General features: G+C 36.1%; 1 protein-coding gene across 9 annotated transcripts in view; it reads left to right on the top strand.

The window, feature by feature from the left end:
* Positions 1-19089, top strand: part of ROBO2 (roundabout guidance receptor 2) — a 581558-nt gene extending 562469 nt beyond the window's left edge. For 2 of the 9 annotated variants that reach the window (XM_087861722.1, XM_087861720.1), the window contains exons 25-29: positions 1685-1867; positions 4091-4264; positions 10629-10901; positions 13080-13280; positions 15177-19089. In XM_087861722.1, the coding sequence (XP_087717848.1) occupies positions 1685-1867; positions 4091-4264; positions 10629-10901; positions 13080-13280; positions 15177-15178 (833 nt within the window). In that variant the 3' untranslated portion in view covers positions 15179-19089. The remainder of the gene's footprint in view (positions 1-1684; positions 1868-4090; positions 4265-10628; positions 10902-13079; positions 13281-15176) is intronic. The other 7 variants (XM_045785435.2, XM_045785433.2, XM_087861721.1 and 4 more) reach the window with 6 other exon arrangements.
* Positions 19090-22361: the final 3272 nt, after the last annotated feature.

The raw sequence follows: 22361 nt of genomic DNA, 5'->3' as shown, positions 1-22361 counted from the left end.
TTTAGTTGCAGATGCTCAGCAGACATTTAGAAAAACGGAAAACGGTACCCAGAAGGGACCAGGGCAGAGCTTTCACAGATTTCAAACCTATCCTCAGTTCTAGGGTTTCATATTCTCCGGCGACCACTGACTGAATCACTTTGATTTTTTTCTTATCTGCTGTAGCATTATATTGCAGAGCCCATTGCATCATTTCTCCTTTCGTTTTGGGCTGTTGGTCCTTGACTTGTGATTATTTAACTCAGAAATGGTTCTCTCAGAGGAGGCTCAGTTGCTGCTGTTATCTGGGCTTTGCTTGCAGTGCCCCGTGTCAGGGGAATTTGTAGGGAAAGTAAAAAGTGTATCTCGGTGCTTTTGACAAATAGAATCAAAACTCTATCTTTCTCTGCTACACTTAACACCCTTTTAACTTCTCAGATTCTTCTAACCCCTTTGGTTTCTGTTTTCTCTCTCTTGAAAATGCATGAACCCGTGTGATTGTATCTTGGCACCTCAACTAAAAATACAAATACTGCATCACAGCAACACTCCTAATATATTGTTGTCTCTTCAACACTGGAGAAAAGGGGGGGAAATCTATGGCACTTGGTTTTAATCTCTTTTTTGTGAATATGTAATTGGTTGATGTAGAAAGCATAAATGAGCTTCTTATAAATATTTTTTTTTGCCTCTCTTTTTTAAAAAGGCTAAGCTACACTTGACACTTTGTTGTGTCATAAATTAACGTACACAACTTAAATAAATATTGTGATATTAATTGTATTAAGTAATAGATTAAGGTTTCCGTGTGCCTTGGTCTAAGAAAAAAATCTAAACTTGTAAATGACTTGCTGAAAATTAAGAGTAAAAGTATTTCTCAATATCTTCATATTTTGCAGCTCTTCACACATAAAAGCGCAATTCTTTTCCTCTATTGCCATGTTGCGTTTTGTAGAAAAATCCATATTAATGCCAGTTATATCCTTCATGATGGTTAATTTTCTAAAACAAAGATCAGTAGTAAAGAGAAAATGGGAGTTCTTAAAACAACTAAGAGGCAAAGAAAGCATCCTGAGCTTTGAAATTAATAGAAATTTTTAAAGATGCATTTTTTCTTTTGTTCTAAGTCTATATGCTCTGATACTATTTATCCTTTTTTGTTTATAGTGTTTGTTGTTATATTTCCTGATTATTTCAATTTGTATTTTAAAATCTTGAAATGATTCTAGCACTTCTACAGTATACCAGGGTATATCGAAGGGAAATTACCGTTTGAGTCTGCATTAAATTCAAAATACATATTCACGCTCTTCCTTCATCTGAGTCCTTGATAAGTTTACTTTAAATACACTATAATTTATTTCAATAAAAGTGTTCTTCTCTGAATTGGAGGACTTAAAGTGTACCTAGCAATTCTCTTTCAGAGAATTTCAATTTGAACAATGTAAGAACGGAACCATACAAAACATGTTGTGCTTATGTGTTGCAAACAGGTACAGGTTTTAAATGAGATTCATTCTTCGGCACTAGGAGTGTTTAAACCCTGGAGGATGCTTGCATGTGGCTGCAGAAGTCAGGAGGAAAGCAGACGTGCCTCAAGGAGGAGTGAGGAGTTGAGGCAGCCCACCTGTTCCTTAGTAGAGTGTGTGCAAGGAGATGGGCTCTCCAGTATATAAACTCACTAGACAACTACATTTGTTTTTAGGTTCAATGGTAAATGGATGGGGCTCTGCATCTGACGAGGATCGTAGCTTTTCTAGTCGTAGATCTAGTGTAGGTAGCTCCTCACATGGCTCCATCCTTGCCAGCGGCAGCTTTGCGCAAGCACTGGTGGCAGCAGCAGATAAAGCTGGTTTTAGGCTGGATGGAACCAGCCTTACGAGAACAGGTTGGTAGACTCTGAGTCAACGCTCTTTGCATGAGAGAATCTCGTCCTTTAGACACTGCACTGTTTTTTCTCCTGTTCTTTCTCCTGAGTGAGTCTGACTGCAGGGCTTTCTGTAAGATGCATGACCACAGTTCGGATCCTCTATTACCAGAACTTTCTTCTGATGCTGCTTTTGCAGAGCCAAGAAGAGGTCCTACTCACCACCTTCTCTCCGTTTTTTCCCTTTCCCTTCCTGGCTCTGCTGATTAATCAGAATATGCTTCCTTTTCATATTACAACCAAGCTGCAACTGAGATTGCCATTAAATATGCAATAACTCACACTTTGCAAAATTCTCACACAATCAATAATGTGCCCAGTGATGAAAATTATTCAGCTTTTATCTCCATTACTTTCCTTTGCTCCATTTCTTTCTGAAAATGCATTTTCTGGGAAGGCTTCCTCAGCATGGGGTGAATGGGTCTAAGGCTGTCAGTCTAACAGTTCAAATGGCTGATGGTCTTATTAATTGTTTGGCTGTTAAAATGTTAACCTAATAATTTATTAGTTGTTTTAAAGGATGCTAATTAAAGATACACCCACTGCATTTGCAACTTGAATAAAATGATGACTACATGTGTATTGCTCTTCGGCATAATCTAATTGGGGTGTCTGAGAACATTTGAGTACCAATTAAATAATTTTTCATGTATCTGATTCTTTTCCCCAAAAGTGAGATTCATTCTAATAATAGATCAGTAATTTGTGTTTGTTTGTTTTACCGAAACAAAATAACCTTGGCATGATCCATGCTGTTATATGACTGTGCTTCTTAAATGCACTTATAAGAAGGTTCTAATATGCGAATTAAATGGAGCTACCTTACAAAACAAACTAATGAAGCTTTAAACGCATTTTTGAAATCTTAATAGTATTCAACTAGTAAAGCGAAGAAAAACGATTTTGACCCTTTACTAAACTCTCAGGTGATAAACAGGAGTTTTGGAAATTTTCTTTGAATTATACCATCAGTATTCCTTTTGAGTATGCATTAGGAATCTTCAAGCGATATAAAAAAAATTTTTCCAAGCATTGCAGAGGTTTATTTTTCATATAGCATCCGAACTAAAATATGTTGTAATATAACCGTTATTTGAATTTTCTTGCTTTATAAGGCGTAAGTCAGAAACTTTATGTTGCCTGAGTGCTTTTTGTGGCATAGCTATAAGCACAGCAGTGAGAAAGTGCAAGGAAACTAATAAATTAGAAGGCATAGGTGCATTTCTTGCATGTATGCTAATAGCTAATAAAGCATTAAGCAATATCATGTCACATTGACTTAAGAAAATGTAACTACATACAATAATTTTGTGTGAAATGAAAACATGCACAAGAGAATAAATACATGCACATAAAACAACCCTCACTTACCATAATAAACATTATATTAAAATCATAAGATGTTGAACATTTATGAGCTACCCTTTTCACAAAATAAATTTCCCTGCATATGTACTAAACCTCAAGAAAAGGACATAACACAATTTCATTTTTCAATGAGAATTTGGAGTCTGCTCAGATACAATACTATTCATCAGAAATTACCTATTGCACTTTGGATATGCAAGGTGAAGGTAACCTGCTATCTATCCTATACTGTACACTAATGTTATTGAGTTTCTGTAGAAGAGGTAAAATTCATTGTGTATTTGTATAGGTTGGTAAGGTCAGTTTAATATATGTCTCTGAGCAGAACTTTCATGTACATTTTTCAAATGCAATTACTTCAGGACCTTTTTCTGTGCTCAAAGAGAGTTTGTAAGATTCCAAGGATAAAATTTGATTAAACAAATAAGACAAGTATGTAATTCATTTCAGAAGTAACTTCTTTAATTTTAAGAAGTAAAAGCAGCATGCATTTGCCTTTATCCATGAAAATATCACTAAGATTGTCAAGGTTAAATAAAAATATAATCAAGTAATATCAAGTTTTTGGTTGGTGGATTTGTTTTATATTCATTTGTTTGAATTTTTTCAGTGGACAGTATGTTGGTTACTAAAAATTGGGTAAAATAAATGCAACAAGGCATATTTTTTAATGGAGATGCACCAGAATTTGAGATCTTCAAATGGCATCTCTAGGCAAGTTTAGATGTTAGGCTAAGTAAGAGCAGAAATACAAAACAGGCAGAATCACTGCCTTGTAACATTCTCTATACCCCATTCCCTTTGTTTTCTTTTTAGGCAAAGCTTTTACCTCCTCTCAAAGACCTCGACCAACCAGCCCATTTTCTACTGACAGTAATACCAGTGCAGCCCTGAGTCAAAGTCAGAGGCCTCGGCCCACTAAAAAACACAAGGGAGGGCGAATGGACCAACAACCAGCCTTGCCTCATCGAAGGGAAGGAATGACAGATGGTAGGTTTGTTTCCTCCTCTCTTGTCTCCTCACTGACAACATGCGCTCTGTGCAAATCATTAACTTAGACTAAAGTAGCTATGGTAGATTAGGCATTGCCTCATTACATAACAAGGCAGAAAACCTAGCAATATGGTCTTGTTCAAACAAAACACCGTCTTTTCTAACGATCTGGAATTATTTCTGTATTACCAAGCCCCAAGAAATGTATGCCATACCACTTTTTAGTGTTGACCTTGCTGCCATTCTGGCATTTTCCATTAATGCTTTTTATTGAACATTCTCCTTTGAGGTTAGGAAAGAAAACATGGTAGCATGTGCACTTACCATGCATTTCTGATATTAAATTTGGGACATTTCTGACATCAAATTAAGGTAACCTACATGGTATTTCACTTTTGAAAAGGACCATGAAGCGATTTGTAATTTTGCAATTTTTTTAGTTTCATGAATTTCAGGGCTAAAAGTATACTACAGATCATCTGGTGGGTGGGTCAGCAAACTTTTCTGTAAAAGTCCAAATAGTAAATATTTTTGGCTTTCCCTGGACATACAGTCTCTCTCACAAACACTCAACACTGCCACCGTAGTGTGAGTGTAGCTATAGAGAAAACAAAAACAAACACGAATGGGTGTGACTGATTTCCAATAAAACTTTATTGATAAACAAGCAGTGGCTGAATTTGGCCCATGGACCATAGTTTGCTGATCTATTTCAATTCTTTTATTTACGTATAGCATTCGGTCTTTGAGTATTTGCTTAAACACTGCTGGTTTCAGGAAGCACAATGTTACTGGGAGATGTCCTTGTTCAATAAAGAGTAGTTTATCTCTATAAAGCAGGATCTATTTCCCATATGTTCAACTTAACTCTCATATATTTAAAAATAGGAATATAAATATTTGTCTAGATGTTTTATTCTAAGTAATATTTATGATTTATGTCAAGAGCCTAGTCTAATGCCCAACCCAGAGGTACATTTCTTCCCCCTTCTCAGCACTATCGCCTATAGGCACACAAACTTTATCCTGAGTTCGTCTTACTGAACACCAAAAGGATGAACCTAGCTAAGCCGCACATTAGAACCATCGAGGGAGCTCTCAAATTTTACCCTGGGGACTGTGATTTAATTGTTCTGGGTGAAAACCAATTATGGGTATTTTTAAAGCTCCACGAAAGAATCTAATGTTCAGTCCGCTTTGAGAAGCTATGATGGAGTCCTTCGCATTCATTTCAGTCTCTTTGACTTATCATTATGGGACAGAAGGAGGCCTAGTTGGGAAAGAAGTACTTACTCTTTATTGGTTTGGGGGGAAGGGTCTGTATCTGGCAGCCATCTTTGTGCTCTCTTTTGTCATTTTATAATGCAAGGCAGACTTTAAAAGTCAACCATAACTTGTTCTAAAAGCTTTCGAGCTTACTTATCTTTCCCGTTACCTTGTTTTCATTGGGAAGTGTTTCTGTGGAATTTGAGGGTCAGGGTGCACTCAAGATTTTGATTCCTTTATAAACGAATATGCTGTGGTGAAAAAAATGCTCACCACAGCCTTTCTGCCTCAGATGATCTGAAGATTAGTTGAGTACCTTAAACAGTCAATAGTGTTGATCTTCTTCCCTCTAGATAAAAGGGACCACCCCCATTGATATGGTAGTTATAAATCTCAGAATTCATAATTTTACATAGTTTTCCTGCTATGAATGTTGTGGAAAGAGAAAAGAAAAAAAATTTTTTCCGAAATATTTGAAGATTATATTGAGAATATGTGGAAGATAAAAAATATAAGCCAACAAAATAGAGAGTGTTCCTTTTCTTCCTAAAATACTTTTCTTGCAAGTTTTTTCAGAATGTCTGGTTAAAGCAAGCTGCCTCCTAGTTTAAAGCATGATCAGTATATTGCTTATCTTTCTAAACAACAAACAGGTCCCTCACTCTTAAATTTGGCAGCATTTCAAAAGGTTGTGCTGTTAGTAGATATATTTTGAAAGTAGTGATATTGCAAGGGAAATTTTGGCTCCCACGTCTTCCCAAGTTTATGATCCAGTGATATTCTAGTTATAACATGAGGACATTTATTATGGATGGCACTCTATAGATTATCCTTAAGGATGTTATTTTATAGTAAATGTATGTGTCCTAGATTTATATTGGTGTGAATCCATGCGTCAGTAATAATTTTATAGTATTTGTATGTAAAATTGAACTGTTCTTTTAGGGAAGGTTACTGTTTAGTAGCACTTAGTGTATAAATATTTTGACACTAAAACTTTTGCTTTATAAGTTTAAAAATTATGTTTGGTGAGTAAATTAATCAGGGTAATTATTGCCAGCAGCTATACCAATGACTTCTATCCCTCAGTGACTTAGTACGGCAAGTTTGTTGCTTGTAGACACAACAATTTATAAAGGTCAGGTGGCTGTCCTCTAAGTAGTAATGTAAGGATGTACGCTTCTCCAATATTGAGATACCATTATTTTTAAAGTGAGACATTTATGGCTTCTGACTGAGGGGAAGACAAAATCTGAGTGATCCCTTGGGAGGTTCTATAGTCAGGCCTGCAAGTGACACATATCCCTTCTCATTTCCTTGACAAGAGCACTGGCACATGACATCATGCCAAAGACTGGAGTGGAAACGTAATATTTTCTTGTGTCTAGTAAGAAGAGTTGGGAATGCTGGAAAACATCAGTCTTTGTCTCAAAGGCAATGCAAAACCCAGCACACATCAAGGAGGCGTCTTCTCCCTTGAATAAAGACTCTCCTACGCAGGCGTTTCTCGATCCAAATCTTCCATTCCATTTGCATAAGCTAAAGAACACCTTTAAAACCAATATATTGACAAATGCTGAAGAAAGAAGGCAGAGAAAGTAGCTTTCTATCTGTCAACCTTTTTTCCCAAGATCATCTCCTTCCAGTCTGTTCTCCCCTCATTCCTAATGTCCTGGTTAGACTCTTTCCTCTGCCACAAACTAGCTTGGCCACAAACTAGCTCTGCTGCAAACTAGCTTGTACCATTAAGCAAATTTCTTTATTCATTAATCTATTCATTCCTGTACCCAAGGATAGTCTGGAAACCAACAGGCAAAATTCCCTGCCTTTCCGGAGCTTACATTTTACTGAGGGAAGATAAAGGCCAACATAAATATGTAAGAGAAAATAAAAGCCAAGTGTCATGGAGACAAAAACATAGGAAGTGAGTTGAGAAATACCAGAGTGGGGGGGTGGAGGTGACTTTTTTAAGTAGGGTCTCAGGGAAAGCTTGACCAAGAAGATGACAGTAGAGAAGACTGGAAGATTAAAAGGGAAAGAGCAATGCTGATATTGGGAAAAGGTCATTCCAGGACATGAGAATAGCAAGTGGAAGCCTGAAGCTTATTTGCTGAAAAGTAAGAGAAGGAATGTGACTGAGGCAGAAAGAGCAACAAAATAGAAAATGAAGTTAGGCAAGTAAGTGAGGGCCAGTGTTTGTAGGGCCTCAATCTTCTGTAAGGACATTGGCTCTTACTTTGAATGGAAAACAACTGAAGCGATGTGTGTGTGTGTGTGTGTGTGTGTGTGTGTGTGTGTGTGTAAGGCGAAGGAGTAACATGATCTTACTTATGCTTCTATTTTTAAAAAAGCCACTCTAGCTGTTATGTCAAGATAGACTAAATGTGCTTCTGTGTGGAAGCACAGAAACCACGTAAGAAGCTGTAGAAGTCATATAGGGAAGAGATGTGAGAGGTTCCTCCCGAGTTGGAATCAGTGGAAGCAATGAGAAAGATTGAATTCTGGCTGTAGCTTGACAGAGCCCACAGGATTTGTTCATGAAATGAACACAGGCTATAAAGCAAGGAATTCAAAGATTACTCCAAAGTTTTGGTCAACTTGTAGAATGCAGTTGCTACCAAGTGAGGTGATGAACACTACAGAAGAAGCATATTGTGTAGAGGAAGGTCCAGAACTCAGTTCTGATATATGATATTTTAGATGCATCTAAACATCTAGGTTGAACTCCTCAGTATGGATTTAGTCACGTGAGCCTGGAGTTCATGGAAGGAGAGCTCCTAGCTGGAGGTATTCCATTTCTTTTTCCTTTCTTCTTCTTCTTCTTCTTCTTCTTCTTCTTCTTCTTCTTCTTCTTCTTCTTCTTCTTCTTCCTTCTTCTTCTTCTTCTTCTTCTTCTTCTTCTTCTTCTTCTTCTTCTTCTTCTTCTTCTTCTTCTTCTTCCTTCTTCCTTTTTTACCCTGAGAAAGAGGATAATAATGGCACATACTTCATTGGACTATTGTATGCCTGACAATAGGAAATCCTCATAGGCCAGAGGCTGACTCTGTAGTGAATTGATTTAGTTGAAATGAATCAACATGGAAAGGAATAATACATTTAAGTAAACATATTTAATTACATACTTTTAGTTTGGACACAGTCATCCTTAATCCCATCCTTTTCCCTGTTTATTTCGATGTGCATGCCATGTACTTTCTTCTTAGAATACACACACTCCAAGTATATTACTTAATTATGTAGCCATATAATTTCAGGTTAAATTAAATAGTAATCTGAATTTTGGCTAGCATAAGCAGGTGCCATTTTGGTCATTTTAAAAATGAAGATGCTTTGATGGAGAATAAAAATCAATGACCATATATGTTATATTGAAAGCAAATATAATAATTTCTGCCTCTCCCCATGACTGGCAGTCTTAAGTCCAAACACTCAAATGAAATAATTACTTTGCATTTATAATAATGCAAACTGAAGGAAGTCAGCATTGAATATAAAGGAAACACTAAACTCATTGGTGGATTATTCTATAAACAGATATTGGATTAGCTCTTCATTTTGGAAGAAATGTTCCAAATGCAACTTTATTCTCCCAGATGGAAACACTGTTCCTTTCAATAATTAGTAATTCATAATCTAACAAGAGGACATACATAAGAACTGGGAATGCTGCTTCAGCGTGGGACCTCCCAAAGCAGATGCAAAGGAGAGTATTATTGTCAATTCAATGGAGGACAATTTCATTTTTCTCATTAAGAGAGAGTATAAAGCTTCTTAACAAAGCCTTTAAAAAGAACAACTTAGCCTTCCTTAAGGAAGCTATCTTTTGCTCACAAGAAATTTATGCTTTTTCCTTTCAAATTTCGCAAACAGTTATTATTAGAAATAAGAGCACAAATACAACAATGGCGTGGGAAATAATGGACTAATATTACGTGCAACAGCCTCTATTAATAATATAAGTATGTAGTGCATATGATATGTGATTTTATGAGCAAATAATGTAATCACTGGTATTCTAAAAATGAACAGAGAAGTTCACAGTAGTATGCCAGAAAAATTAGAAGGTAATCCAAAAGAATGTTTAGAATGTTCAGATTTCATAATCTTCAACAAAGTGATTTTAGAACTAGTGTAATGGTACAAGTCATATAATAGAACTAGTAGAATACTTAAAGAAAGATGAAAGAAGAGACTAAGATCCCAGTTGAAGACAATCAAAATACAAAGGTGTCACGATCCGAACAGCTACTGAAAGGAAAATGAAAAATTAGCTGCACATTTGTACTTTTGATTTTTTCGTATCTTATATTTAATTTAAAGAGCTTTTTTGCAAAGTTATCTATTCTACCACATCTCAAATTTTTATGATGCCTTGTCTATTCTAGCACCATGAAGCATATTCTATCTGTACTCTGAACATTGGTTATTACTTATTAAAATTAATACATTGGAAGATTATAATGTATTAGTTGTAACTCATTAGCTAACTCATGAAACGAACAGCCAGAATTGGTTGTCAGGCAGAATGTTAATTGCATTTAATAAATGTTAGCTTAACCCTTTGACAGTTGCTAAATGTACCACATACATGGGTAAAGCAGTCATATGTTGCATATGATACGGCATATAGTTCTTAATTTCCCGAGGGCAACATTTCCTATGGAGATTGACAGGACAGCTTTTATTCCTCCTGGGACCTTTATTAACACAGCTGCTAGAATGTCTAGTCATTTTGTGTCATGATATTTCTACTTTGGGGAGGTGGGGTGGACAATGGAGAAAATATGGAGAACACATAAATTGCCTTTTATACCTTGAACATTAGCCTCAATGTGCAGTTGAAAACACGTTCCACATATAATAGTTGAAATCAGTTGATTTTGTTTCAAAGGCACTGTGATCCAAAGATAGCAAAGAGTTCAATAATATACATTTTAGATAGAAATAACTGACCTTTGCCCCCCCCGCCCCCCCAAATTTCTTTTGCATGAGTGAGACTTTTAAGAGGGCACGGTTTTTTTTTCTTCATCTTGAATTAAAACCTGTATTTTTCATTAAATTTTAGTCCATTCTAAATATTATTCACAATTTTTAGATCTTCCACCACCACCAGATCCCCCTCCAGGTCAGGGTTTAAGGCAGCAAATAGGCCCGAGCCAGCATGCTGGTAACGTGGAAAACTCAACAGAGAGAAAAGGAAGCTCTCTGGAGACACCACCAGCATCCAACTTAGAAGACACAAAGAGCTCATTGGATTGTCCATCTAGAACGTCCCTAGAGTGGCAGCGACAAACCCAAGAATGGATAAACTCCACAGAACGCCAAGAAGATATACGGAAAGCCCTACACAAACAAAGTGTTGGACCAGGTGTGTTCTACACAGTCCCAAGAAAGTGTGGACTTTTACCTTTTGTTTTCCTACCAGGTGTTTTAGAAATGGCAGTTATTTAAGTGCCTCTGAAAAAAGTTTGCCTTGAATCACTGAAAAGTTAGGATTCCTCAGCCGAGTTCACCAACCCACACCTTAAGGCTGATTCCCATGGGGATATTCCTCAAGTTAACCTCTCCATAGGGGTCTTTGAGCTCGAGAGACCTCCAGGCTTCACCTGCATTGTTCAGGAGACAATTTGATTTTTTGCCTTTTAATGTTTATATTGAAATGCTTTTAAGACTTCTAAATTTCATCTTAGTGCCAATTTATTTTTTATTTATTTATTTATTTTTTAAAGATTTTATTTATTTATTTGACAGAGAGAGAGACAGCCAGCGAGAGAGGGAACACAAGCAGGGGGAGTGGGAGAGGAAGAAGCAGGCTCCCAGCAGAGGAGCCTGATGTGGGGCTCGATCCCAGAACGCCGGGATCACGCCCTGAGCCGAAGGCAGACACTTAACGACTGAGCCACCCAGGCGCCCCCATCTTAGTGCCAATTTAATCCCTGCCTTCAACCAGTTTCATTTTGACTGAAGTAACCAGTCATTTTGAAAGGAAAACTCACTTCAGTCAAATCTTTGAATTCACTGAAATAACAAAGTTGCACAAGAATGCGTGTAAATATCTCAGGATAGAAAAGGTTACGCTGGGCCTGCGCTTTCTCCAACTGGTTAAATTTAGGTGATTGTGAATACTTCATTGGGAAATATTCTTGTTTATAAATCAAGCTTCCTGGAACTGTCACAAAATAAATGTCATTGTTTGTGGTTGGATTTCTTTTTTGGAAGGGTTAGTGGCTGTTAGGGCCTATTATAGAAATATATTTTCTGGAACATTTCTTCTCATATCAGGATTCATTTTCATTGAGTATTAAAACATATACACAAATACACAACAACATTTGAGAATTTCTTTACACATTTATTTTTTTAATTTGGACTCAATCTTTTGTAGATATGTCCACTACCCATGCATTTTCAATAATTATACGATGTCACAACGTGGTGGTTAAGCTTTTAGAAAATGTAATATATACAAGATCCAAAATATGTCAGTTTTAATACCTAGATTTAGTGAAACATTTAGGAAGTTTACATCATTCAGGCTGTAAGAGAAAAATCATGTGATCCTTCAGATTTCATAAAGACCATCCAAGGAGAGGAATACTCATCACAGTAATAATAGCCCATACCTAGAAAGAAAGAAAAAAAACAGAAAAGGTAGAGAGAGAGAAAGAAGAAGAAAGAAGGAAAGAAAGAAAGAAAAAAATGTTTCAGAATATTAGGTACTTAATAATACACATTGTGTTATTTGTAGAGAGTGCATACATAAAATATGTTTTCATTTATTATTATTATTTATTTATGAAAATGTGTATTTCTCTTTTTCTTTTAAGGAAATACACAATCTTTAAAATAATGTGTTTCTATCCCCAGAAACAACAAACATTTAGGAAGCTTATTTCAACTAATATATAGTTCTTTATCTAAATTGATTGAGAAAATGTTTCTACAATTTAAAGTGAAGCAAAAATCATGTTTCTTCAGTCTTAATTGAAAAATATAATGGGAGCCTCACTGAACTCCAAAAATTATACTCAAAAATGCTTTTGTTAAACACTATGGTTCATTGTATGTGGCTCCCTTTTATTAATGAGTTTAAATTTTGCAAATGAGTATATAATATTGCATTTTTATCCCCTGATTTTTTTTAAAGATTTTATTTATTTATTTGAGAGAGAGAGAGGATGAACAAGGGGGGAGGAGCAGAGTGAGAGGGAGAAGCAGACTCCCTGCTGAGCAGGGAACCCAACACGGGGCTCCATCCCAGGACCCTGAGATCATGACATGAGCAGAAGGCAGATCCTTAATAGACTGAGCCATCCAGGTGTCCCCTCCCCATATTTCTTTTAATTTAATCCTGTTTCAGTTCCTATTATCTGCAGTGTTGTCTGCACAGGGAAATTTTTTTTTTAATATTCGGGCTTATTAAACCTCTTATTTTTAATTTTACTTAACAGTGAAATGGTAAAATACCCCATCTTGAGCTTGAAATTTAAAGTTTATTTCACCTCCATGTTGCTGTCCAGCTTAGCACCTTGTGTTTCTTTTTCAGAGGAGACATTGGTGCCCTACAGCAAGCCCAGTTTCCCATCTCCAGGAGGTCACAGCTCATCGGGAACAGCTTCTTCGAAAGGATCCACTGGACCGAGGAAAGCCGAGGCGTTGAGGGGAAGTCACCAGCGCAATGCCAGCGACCTTCTCGACATAGGATATATGGGCTCAAATAGTCAAGGACAGTTTACAGGTGAATTATGTAAGTGCTTTGGGACACTTAAAAGGCTCTGGTGACTCAGAATGAATAGTGGATTAATAATGTAGGGGACGAAAAAGTTTCCTTGACCCTCTCAGGGTCCCCCGCTGGGTCTGAAATTTAAACTGATCAAGACAGATTAACAAGAGAAAAGCCACAAATTATATTGAATTTTTACATGTCCGTGGGTGACTTCAGAAGAGCATGAAGACCCAAAGAAGTGACCAGAGCAGAAAGCTTTTATATCTTTTAGGCAAAGAAACAATAAATTTGTGAAGATTTTATGAGACCGAGGAGCTTGGGTAGGGGAGTAGTCAATGGTAAAGAAGTAACTAGAAAGATAAGGGTTAGTTTAACAAGGTTTGTTTGCACAGATTTCTCGGCCCCATAACTGCCTGTGTCTGGGAAAAAGAATGTCTTCCTTCCTCTTATAGAGGGAGGGTAACTTTCACGTGGGAATTTATGACTTATTTCAGAGAAGAAGAGCGAGGGGGAAGGAGGGAGATCAGAGCGACCTTCCTGCCTCTGTTGGTTTTCCAGACTCCTTCAGCTTTGGATATTCAGTATACCAAGGTGTCATATTTTGGGGTAGCATGTCCTGAATCTCATCAATAATATTGGTACAATGAACAAATTTCAGAAGAGTAGCAATCTTGCTTTGCTATGAGAAAAAAATCGATTATGATTTTGAGCAGTTTCAGTCATAAGGTAGACCATTACTATTTACAGCCATCTATTAAATGAATGTTTCTTCTATCTCAAGTCTGATTTACCCTATATGAAAATTACCTATATTTAGGCAATCAATCTTAATATTTATAAGTTAATTAAATATAGTCCACTTTGTAGTTTTCTCTGCCTTCTAAAGAACCTCAGGAACTCCTCATTCCCTAGTTGCTCTTCATTTACTTATTTTTTTTAAATTTAGGCAGTCGACCTTGTGAAGTCGTTCTTTGATTTTAGTTAATTTGAAATACTTTGATTATAATAACATATTCTATAAATAAATTTCTTTTTGAATAAGGAACCAGCATCAGTAGTATAATCTATAAAAATAAAATACCAGGCAACAGAGAAAAATAACATGTCACAGTATGTCACAGTAAGAAGCACTGAGTTCTTTGTGTTAATTTTTTTTTCATGAAATTTACCAATTCTACTATCTGATGTCAGAATTATACTTGCTGAGTATTTTCAGCCGCTTGTTTGAATTCACGTTAAAAGCACTGCTGAGGGGCGCCTGGGTGGCTCAGTTGTTAAGCGTCTGCCTTCGGCTCAGGGCGTGATCCTGGAGTCCTGGGATCGAGCCCCACGTCAGGCTCCTCTGCTGGGAGCCTGCTTCTCCCTCTCCCACTCCCCCTGCTTGTGTTCCCTCTCTCACTGGCTGTCTCTATCTCTCTCAAATGTATAAATAAAATCTTTAAAAAAAATAAAAATAAAAAAAAAAATAAAAGCACTGCTGAAGTAACAGCCCTGGGTTCCAGTCTTCTCAACCCAGAGCAAGTAAACTACCTTCCCCCTCTCTCTACTTCCTGATCTAAAAGATTGCATTACTATTACGCTTACATCACAGACTGGGGGATGCCATGAAATAATATTATTAAAATATGTTTCTAGTTTTTAACTTGATTCATGACTACTTGGATTTTGCCTTGACTTTTATTTTAGAGTAACTATAAACTCACAGGAGACATGCAAAGATAGCTCTCCCTGGATTTTCAATCTCCAAATTTTACAATGTTTCTTTCTTTCCCTTCCCCTTTACACGCTCCCAAAATGTATCTGATGATGTTATTTTCATTTATTATCTGTTTGCTTTGCTTTTTGTTGTGCCTGGCAAGATAAAAGACTACTTAATTGCAATGCAAACTTATTTCTGATTTTTTTATCTCTTTGTAGAGTAACTGAGAGGAGACGTGCAAAGCTGCTCTGAAGGACCACCAGGTCTGAACTCATGGAAGTGATGACACTAAACAGTGCAATGAACAATTTCTTTATTTATGTACTATTAAAAGAACTGTAAATGCAATGTAAAGACACACAGCCACACATATCCCACAGATATTTTACTTGTGTTCTTCTCTTAAGTACACCACCCACCTTAACTCTTTCTTGTCAGGAGTATATACAAAAGAAAGAAAACAAAACTCGCCCTCCAGGAAGAAAAGGATTTTCCTCTGTATATAATTTCTTTTGTGCATTGCTATGCAAGCTCACTCTTTTTAGCTCTGTTCATACTATTGTCTGTTTTTATTGGTCTGTTGTACTCTATGTGAATTAATAGGGCTGTGGCGCCATATATTAACTTTTAATTGTGTAACTTTTATGTTTAAATTTTGCACTGCAATTTTATTTGGTGATAAGCACAAATCTCTACTCCTCGTGACATGAAGAACAAGACTGAATGTGAAGGGAGTTTCTGTACTGTAAGCCAGGCTGGATATACTGGTCGGAACCAATCACGTTAGATGGTTTGCAGTTAGGGTGTAGGAATAGGAAGATGCGAAGGAACAGTGGTGTTGGCAAAGTCTTCTTTGAATATCAGGGACTGAGTCAATAAAATGAAAAGCAGAAGGGTGGCTTTTACTATCGACAAAAAGCAGGGGTCAAAGAAAGAAATTTAAGTCTTAAGGCTAAATAGACACTACAATATACAGGTAGCAAAGATGTACTAAGCTTGCTAAAAAAAAAAAAGAAAAAGAAAAAAAAAGGAAATTAAGGTTACATGTAGAATCAGCTTAACCTGTCATTGTAATTGACCCATCTGAGAATTATAACAAGCAAAAGGAAATTAAGGTGTTTCACAAGAGCTGTGTTTATATTACAGTTTTTTAAAAAAACATTTTCTGAATTACCATAATTAATCTCTCCAACTCATTAAGTCAGAATATAATATGAAGTTCCCCAAGGAAACAAACAAAATGAACTCCAGAATATCTAGCAAATAGTTAAAGAGGCAATTTATTATTAGGACATACTCGGGCTGCTTCCAAATGCAAAAACTCTATTGCAATATCTCGTTTCATCTTTCTAATACATGTACAGTACACACTAGAGGATAGAGCTGCATCACTTAAATTTATGACTTTGAAAAAATAATGCAGTCTATAGACAATTTTTTGTTTTATTTGGTTAAGAAGTGAAGTTTATGCCACAAATGTATAGCCAAATTGTAAGTGCTTACACAGCAGTGCTCAGAGTATGTTCAGTTCACAGTAAGTAGATTTATTGGAATAAACCTTTTATGGTACATTCTCAGAAATTGGCCACCAACTAAAATATGTTTGACCCATTTTGAATGAGTAAATTGGAAAGAAAAATTTAAAAGGAGAAAAATGCATGTTTATACACTTTTTAAATAAAACCAAACCTCGTTAAGTGGACATTAATAACAGTGTCCTGCCTCATTTGTTTCCACGACTTTGAGAAGAAGAAATTCCTGAACATCAGTCATGTATGGTCAAAATGAATATGACTTTGAAGTATATGTCAGCCACTGTACGTGTATAGTCAATCAGGCAAGTAGAAGAGAACTTCCCTGAAATTCCCACTTGTGACATTTTTTCCATGTGCTGCCTACACAACTGTAAATTCTATTTCTAGTTACACTTTCCCATGTTTTTCCTATGATGTGTTCAGTAGTTGGTACTTTGAAAAATGTTCAATGTAATGATTAGAATCAGTTCTAAAATACGGGACCCACTTGAATGACAACTCATACTCCCATGCATTATTGGCTCACTCACCAATTCTATATCATATTGTTACAGCAAAGGAATAACATAATTCATTTTTTAATCTTTTTTGTTCCCTGAGACTGCATCAACACAGGCAAAAGTGGAGGAACGTAATGTTCTTTACGGGCCCCAACATCTTCTTGGTGCCATGTAGCTCATTTCTTGGCTGAAGAGAAATCTGAGGCACACTTATTAAATGTTTCATCAACTTTCTACCAGCAGTGCCTGGATTTTAATGCAGTTTGATTTTTTGGGTCAGATTGTCTAGGGAAGATGAAAAGTTCCTGTGAAGAATGACTACATACTATACACAACTGTAGGATGTGAGGAATTTGGTTTTTATTTATGCAGTTCCCTACTTTGCTCTTTCTATTTAAAAGCAAACGAAGTTTTGTTCATTTGTGTTCCCTCGTTATGCTTCTCTGTAACCCACTTTAGATTAAAGCTTTAATTCATTACATTTATTACACATAGATGTTGATCCCTAATGTGACTAATAACCCAAGACTTCAATGTAGAGTATGTGACTTCTGGAATGTAGAGAAAGTGGCTTCTGGAATAACGCAGGACATAGCATCATATCTTCCTGATTATTTTCAGTGTATAAAACATAACCATTTTGGTTAGATTTTGGCAGTACAGACCTTATGGTTACTAGGATGTTCTTTTAAACATTCCACATTCCCTGTGAAATCTAGTTTTATATAAATTGGCTAGTAAAATCTTGCACCAGTATATCATCCTCACACAGATACAGAGCAAGATAAGAATGCCGTGGCTATCCAAATGAAGTCAGGAATCCTATCAAAAAATCAAAAGGTTTTGTCAACTTACTGTATGTGAAAAGCTTCTCATCAGTATGTCAGAATGTCATTAGAAGAATACACACATGTATAAGACCTACCGTATTTTTTTTTTCATTTTGTATCCCATTGAATGAATGTGATTAGAAATTCACTGAGCTCACTCTTCTGTGGGTCTAAACAAGGCCTGCATAACTTGTCAGAAGGAAATCTTGGAGAGTGTGAACTCGCCTTGCACTCACGGGCCATGCCACTATGCAGTCAAGCCCCTAACAACACAGCTCCATTCTCAACATGCCACGTCTCCACTGGGGAAAGCCGATCAGCACCCCAACTCAGGTATGCCTCCGTGTGTGCAGGCAGAGTCAGCCCACCCCTCTCCAGATCTTCTCATGCCATATTTAAAGTGGGATAGTGCAGGGGCTTGAAAACAGCAGATTCCTTCACAGGATTTGAATCCAGTTCAAGGGAGCATATAGAAAAAATCAAGACCAACGTTTAAGGTGTCCTACAACCAAAGGGAAGTAAAAACATTGCAAGTATGCTTGTTCTAAGTAACAAAACAGATAAAATGGTGTTCCATGTCATAGTTTAACGCTCTGGGTATTTAAAAAGATCTTCATTGGGATTCAAGTTGAAAGTTTGTATGAGCTTTGATAGAACACCTCCAAATTTCTATTCAACAAATTTATGGCATTGTTCATCGACAACATAATTATACTAATACCGATGAGCTCTAAACTGTGGTTTATCTTCGCCACTGGAAAGTGATTGTGTGTCAGTATTAAAGATATGAAGAACCATGACATTCACTAATTTGTACATCTGCTTCTGTACTTTGTATTTATGAAGTTACATGACGAGAATTGGTGTAAAGCAACGTCTTTCCACATTATCTTAGAGATGAAGTTACTTTTATTTTGCTTTTCTATAATGTGTACTTCAAATGAAACCCCAAACCTTTTTCTCATTGAAGTTCAATTTACTAATTTTTCTTATCTCATCATTTTCAAAAACATTTATTGTGACTTTAAAGTGTTGCAAGATAAGGGATTTTGTGGCCGTGGGTAGACTTTTTATACTTTGTTTTATAGATGGACTTTTTTTTAACTAGTCTGTTTAAGTCACCAAACAGCGTCCAAAATCTTAATGTGTTTCATTTGATGTTGTTAGATCAGAAAAGAAATTGGCATAAAATTGGTTAATAGTATTGTCAAAGAATTGTGTATTGTGTACTCACTGGGAAAAAATAAAATATATTCACATTTCAAATTTGTAAAAAAGCCATTTATGTAAAACAAACTTGCCTGTAGAAAAACACAGACCATTCTGTCATTGTTGCAACTCTACATTGATATTTTGTGACCAAATGCATAATCTGATTTTCTCCTTTGGTAATGGGTTGGGTGGTAGTAGCTAGAAATTGACATTGACTTACAGTAGTGACTTTACTGATGACACTGATGAAGAGTATAAAAAGCATTTGAAATTACAGTTTCCACTCTCTCAGCCCTACTCTCCAGATCTGATCTTCCCCACACCATAAAGACCTTCAGGTAGATAGAATACAAACTTCTCATCTACAAAATCACCTTTAAAAATTATTCTTTAAATATAAATAAGTATGAGAATTGGAAGACAGTGGATATTTCTTAATTGCCTTAGAATAGCTAATAATAACTTTTTCTAAGATGATGGATGTTGAAAAGTTATATTAGGGACTGGGTAGAAAAGAGAAATTCCCTATTTTATTGTACTTCATGAATATTTCATTCTTTTCACTAAGTACAATTACAAGATCAAATTATTTCTAAAAATAAAAGAAGTTCAGGTATTCTTTCAGATAATATAGTATTGTTAAAAATGAAATAAAAAAAACTACTGAACTCTAAAACAGTTTATTTAAAAATATGTTTAAAGCACATGGTAAGTGGATAATACACTTCAGAGTTTCATTTAGTTTAGATTAATAGTAGGAAAATAAAATAGTATTAGAGGAATTATAAATAATTTTGCATTAATGTAATACAACGGTATAATACGTGTGATTAAAGACAGATGTATCAGTTACCAATATGATAAATAGAAGAGGAACTATGAAACAATCATTGCTTTATTGAATCTGGGTGCATTACGGAAACACCTACAAATGGCAAAAGGGCAAAATTATCGGAAAGGTTTATTAAAATCATACATTTTGGTCTCTTGATTATTACATATTAGCTGTATAAAAGATATACCAGTGGTGCAGGAAAGCATTTTCACAAGAAATAACATTCAATGTCCTCAATTTGTGAAAGTGTATTTTATATCTTCCAAAGAGAAGATCAGCCAAGTTCATGCTAAATTTCACTTCGTAACAGAGATGTGAAATAAACCTGCAATAACTGAAAAGCCAGTTGCAAGAATTCGCAAGAAAAGACACGTAGAAAGTCTTCGTAGGGTGGGAAGACAACATGCTGTCTCCAGGGGGTTTCAAGAGCCCTTTCATCTCAATGAATTCACTGGAGGCTCGGTTTCGGCTCTTAGCCTCAGGGGGAGTTTTCTTGAGACCCCGAGAAGGAGTTCAGTATAAGAGAGGGTTGCAAAGCCATCAGTCCGAAAGACAGACGTGCGACAATTGTAAAGCTGTGTGTGACCCGCCTTTGGATCTTCCAGCCTACTCGCTTTCTCCAGGCAGCAGTCAGGCTACTAGAAACATATATATTCAGTTACCTTGGCAATTAATCAGGGACAGGCACTTGTGGTTTGTGATTCAAATACCATACCCGGGGCGCAGGTCAATGTCCCCGATAAGGAATTCACAGGCCAGGGTGACTGTGCTCAGATCAGGACACCATAGACTCCTTCGCCTATAAAATGCTTTTGATGGATGCAACTTCTAGGTAGTAGACAACTTTTTTGGACAACTTTTACACAATGTTTCTCTAGACAACATTTATGAATAATTTGTTTCTGGCAAATGGCTTGTTTTTTGTTTGTTTTGGTTATTTATTTATTCATTCATTTTGCAAGCTAGTACCGAGACATTGTGCTAAGAAACCTACAGAATTTTCAAACAGAAATCGCTTTTGTCTTCATAAATAGATATCTTCTGTGAAGTGGGGCCCTGATCTCTGGGAAAGTATCTTTTTGATGAATGTTTTTGAGCTAAGAGGAAAGAGACAATGAGCAAGTCTCCCAAATACATTTGCAAGCAATACAATCTGCATTAGTTTCACTCCCCCTGTCATGGTATCCATATTCTAGTCTTTCTCAAAATAGTCTGTGGAATTTTAATAGGTATTTTAAAAATAAGAAAACAGGTCAACATGTAAAGAGATTTCTTTACGACTTCTTTTCAAATTTGCTCAAATTTTATATGACATAAAACCCTTTGTCCTGAGGAATGGTACTTGGTGACACCCACTTAGAGAAATATCTCCTAGAAACTTCATTCTGTCCCTAGGCTCTACATTAGAAGCCCAAAAAAATCCTTGCTGTGTTTTTGCCTTTTTCTTGCTGAGTTTTTTAAAATCAATATCAACTCATGAGAAAGAAAAGTGTGAATCTCAGGTATTCTGTGGAGACAACAGGAAAAGGTGTTCAGGGAGACATTCCGTGTATCCTTCCCACTTAGAGTTTAAGTACTTAATTGAGATCAGTGCTCAGCACTTGAGCAACAGGGATGATGGCATTATGTTCTTTAGCTTTTCTACAATCCTTCTGTATACAGTTAAGACTCCAAAACACTAGACTAAAACTAAAGCAGGAAAATACACTCATTGTCTCCCCCTCCCAACTCACAAAAGTACAATTTATTCACTTTCAAGACTCCTCTATGATTACTGCAAAGTTCTACTTCAAATGGAAGTTCGCTAAAAATAATTTTAAAAAATAGCAAAACAACAAAAAAAATTTGTGGCTCACACAAAATTTAGGGAGAGAGGACTTAATGATTTCTCAGTAAGACAGTAAGTCCCTGTGGAAAGCAAAATGCAGCTAATTAGTCATGAAAATCAGTGTACTCAGAAATAAATATGAAAGTTCGGAAGAGAAATTGAGGATTACTGTTATATGAACTTTCACTGGCACTAAGTATAAAAGAATATGATATAAGAGAAATTAAAATGAAATGGGGGGAGTTGGGATTTAAATTTACTTAATTAATTTTGAGACGGTAGATGAACGCAATCAATAGATTAAAATGCCCCAGCATAGGTGATGTGAGAGTGATTGCTGATGGGTAATGGCTATTCTAATAAAAAGGATGGAACAGACAAATGGAAGCAGCCTTAAAAAAAAGACATAAATGGAGAGTAGCATTCAGCTTAAGAAGAGCGATTAAAACATTTCAATAAATGTGCAAGCATTTCTTGTGCAAGTAATTATCTGTCAGGGATTAAGCCTTGTTTCCATTAATCTTGATGATATTCATTTTTCCTAGCATTTTCCTGACATTTAAAGTATTCTACAACTATAGCTAAAATGTATAACACAAAATATGTATAACCCATATACATATGACAACAAACTTAATGAAATATGTGCCAAATATTTAATAC

This window comes from Ursus americanus, chromosome 4 (assembly GCF_024610735.1).
Source record: "Ursus americanus isolate L20-20 chromosome 4, mUrsAme1.1.p, whole genome shotgun sequence".
In the NCBI taxonomy this organism is placed as follows: Eukaryota; Metazoa; Chordata; class Mammalia; order Carnivora; family Ursidae; genus Ursus; species Ursus americanus.
The sequence above is the reverse complement of the archived record's forward strand: the minus strand, read 5'-3'. Positions and strand labels throughout refer to the sequence as shown.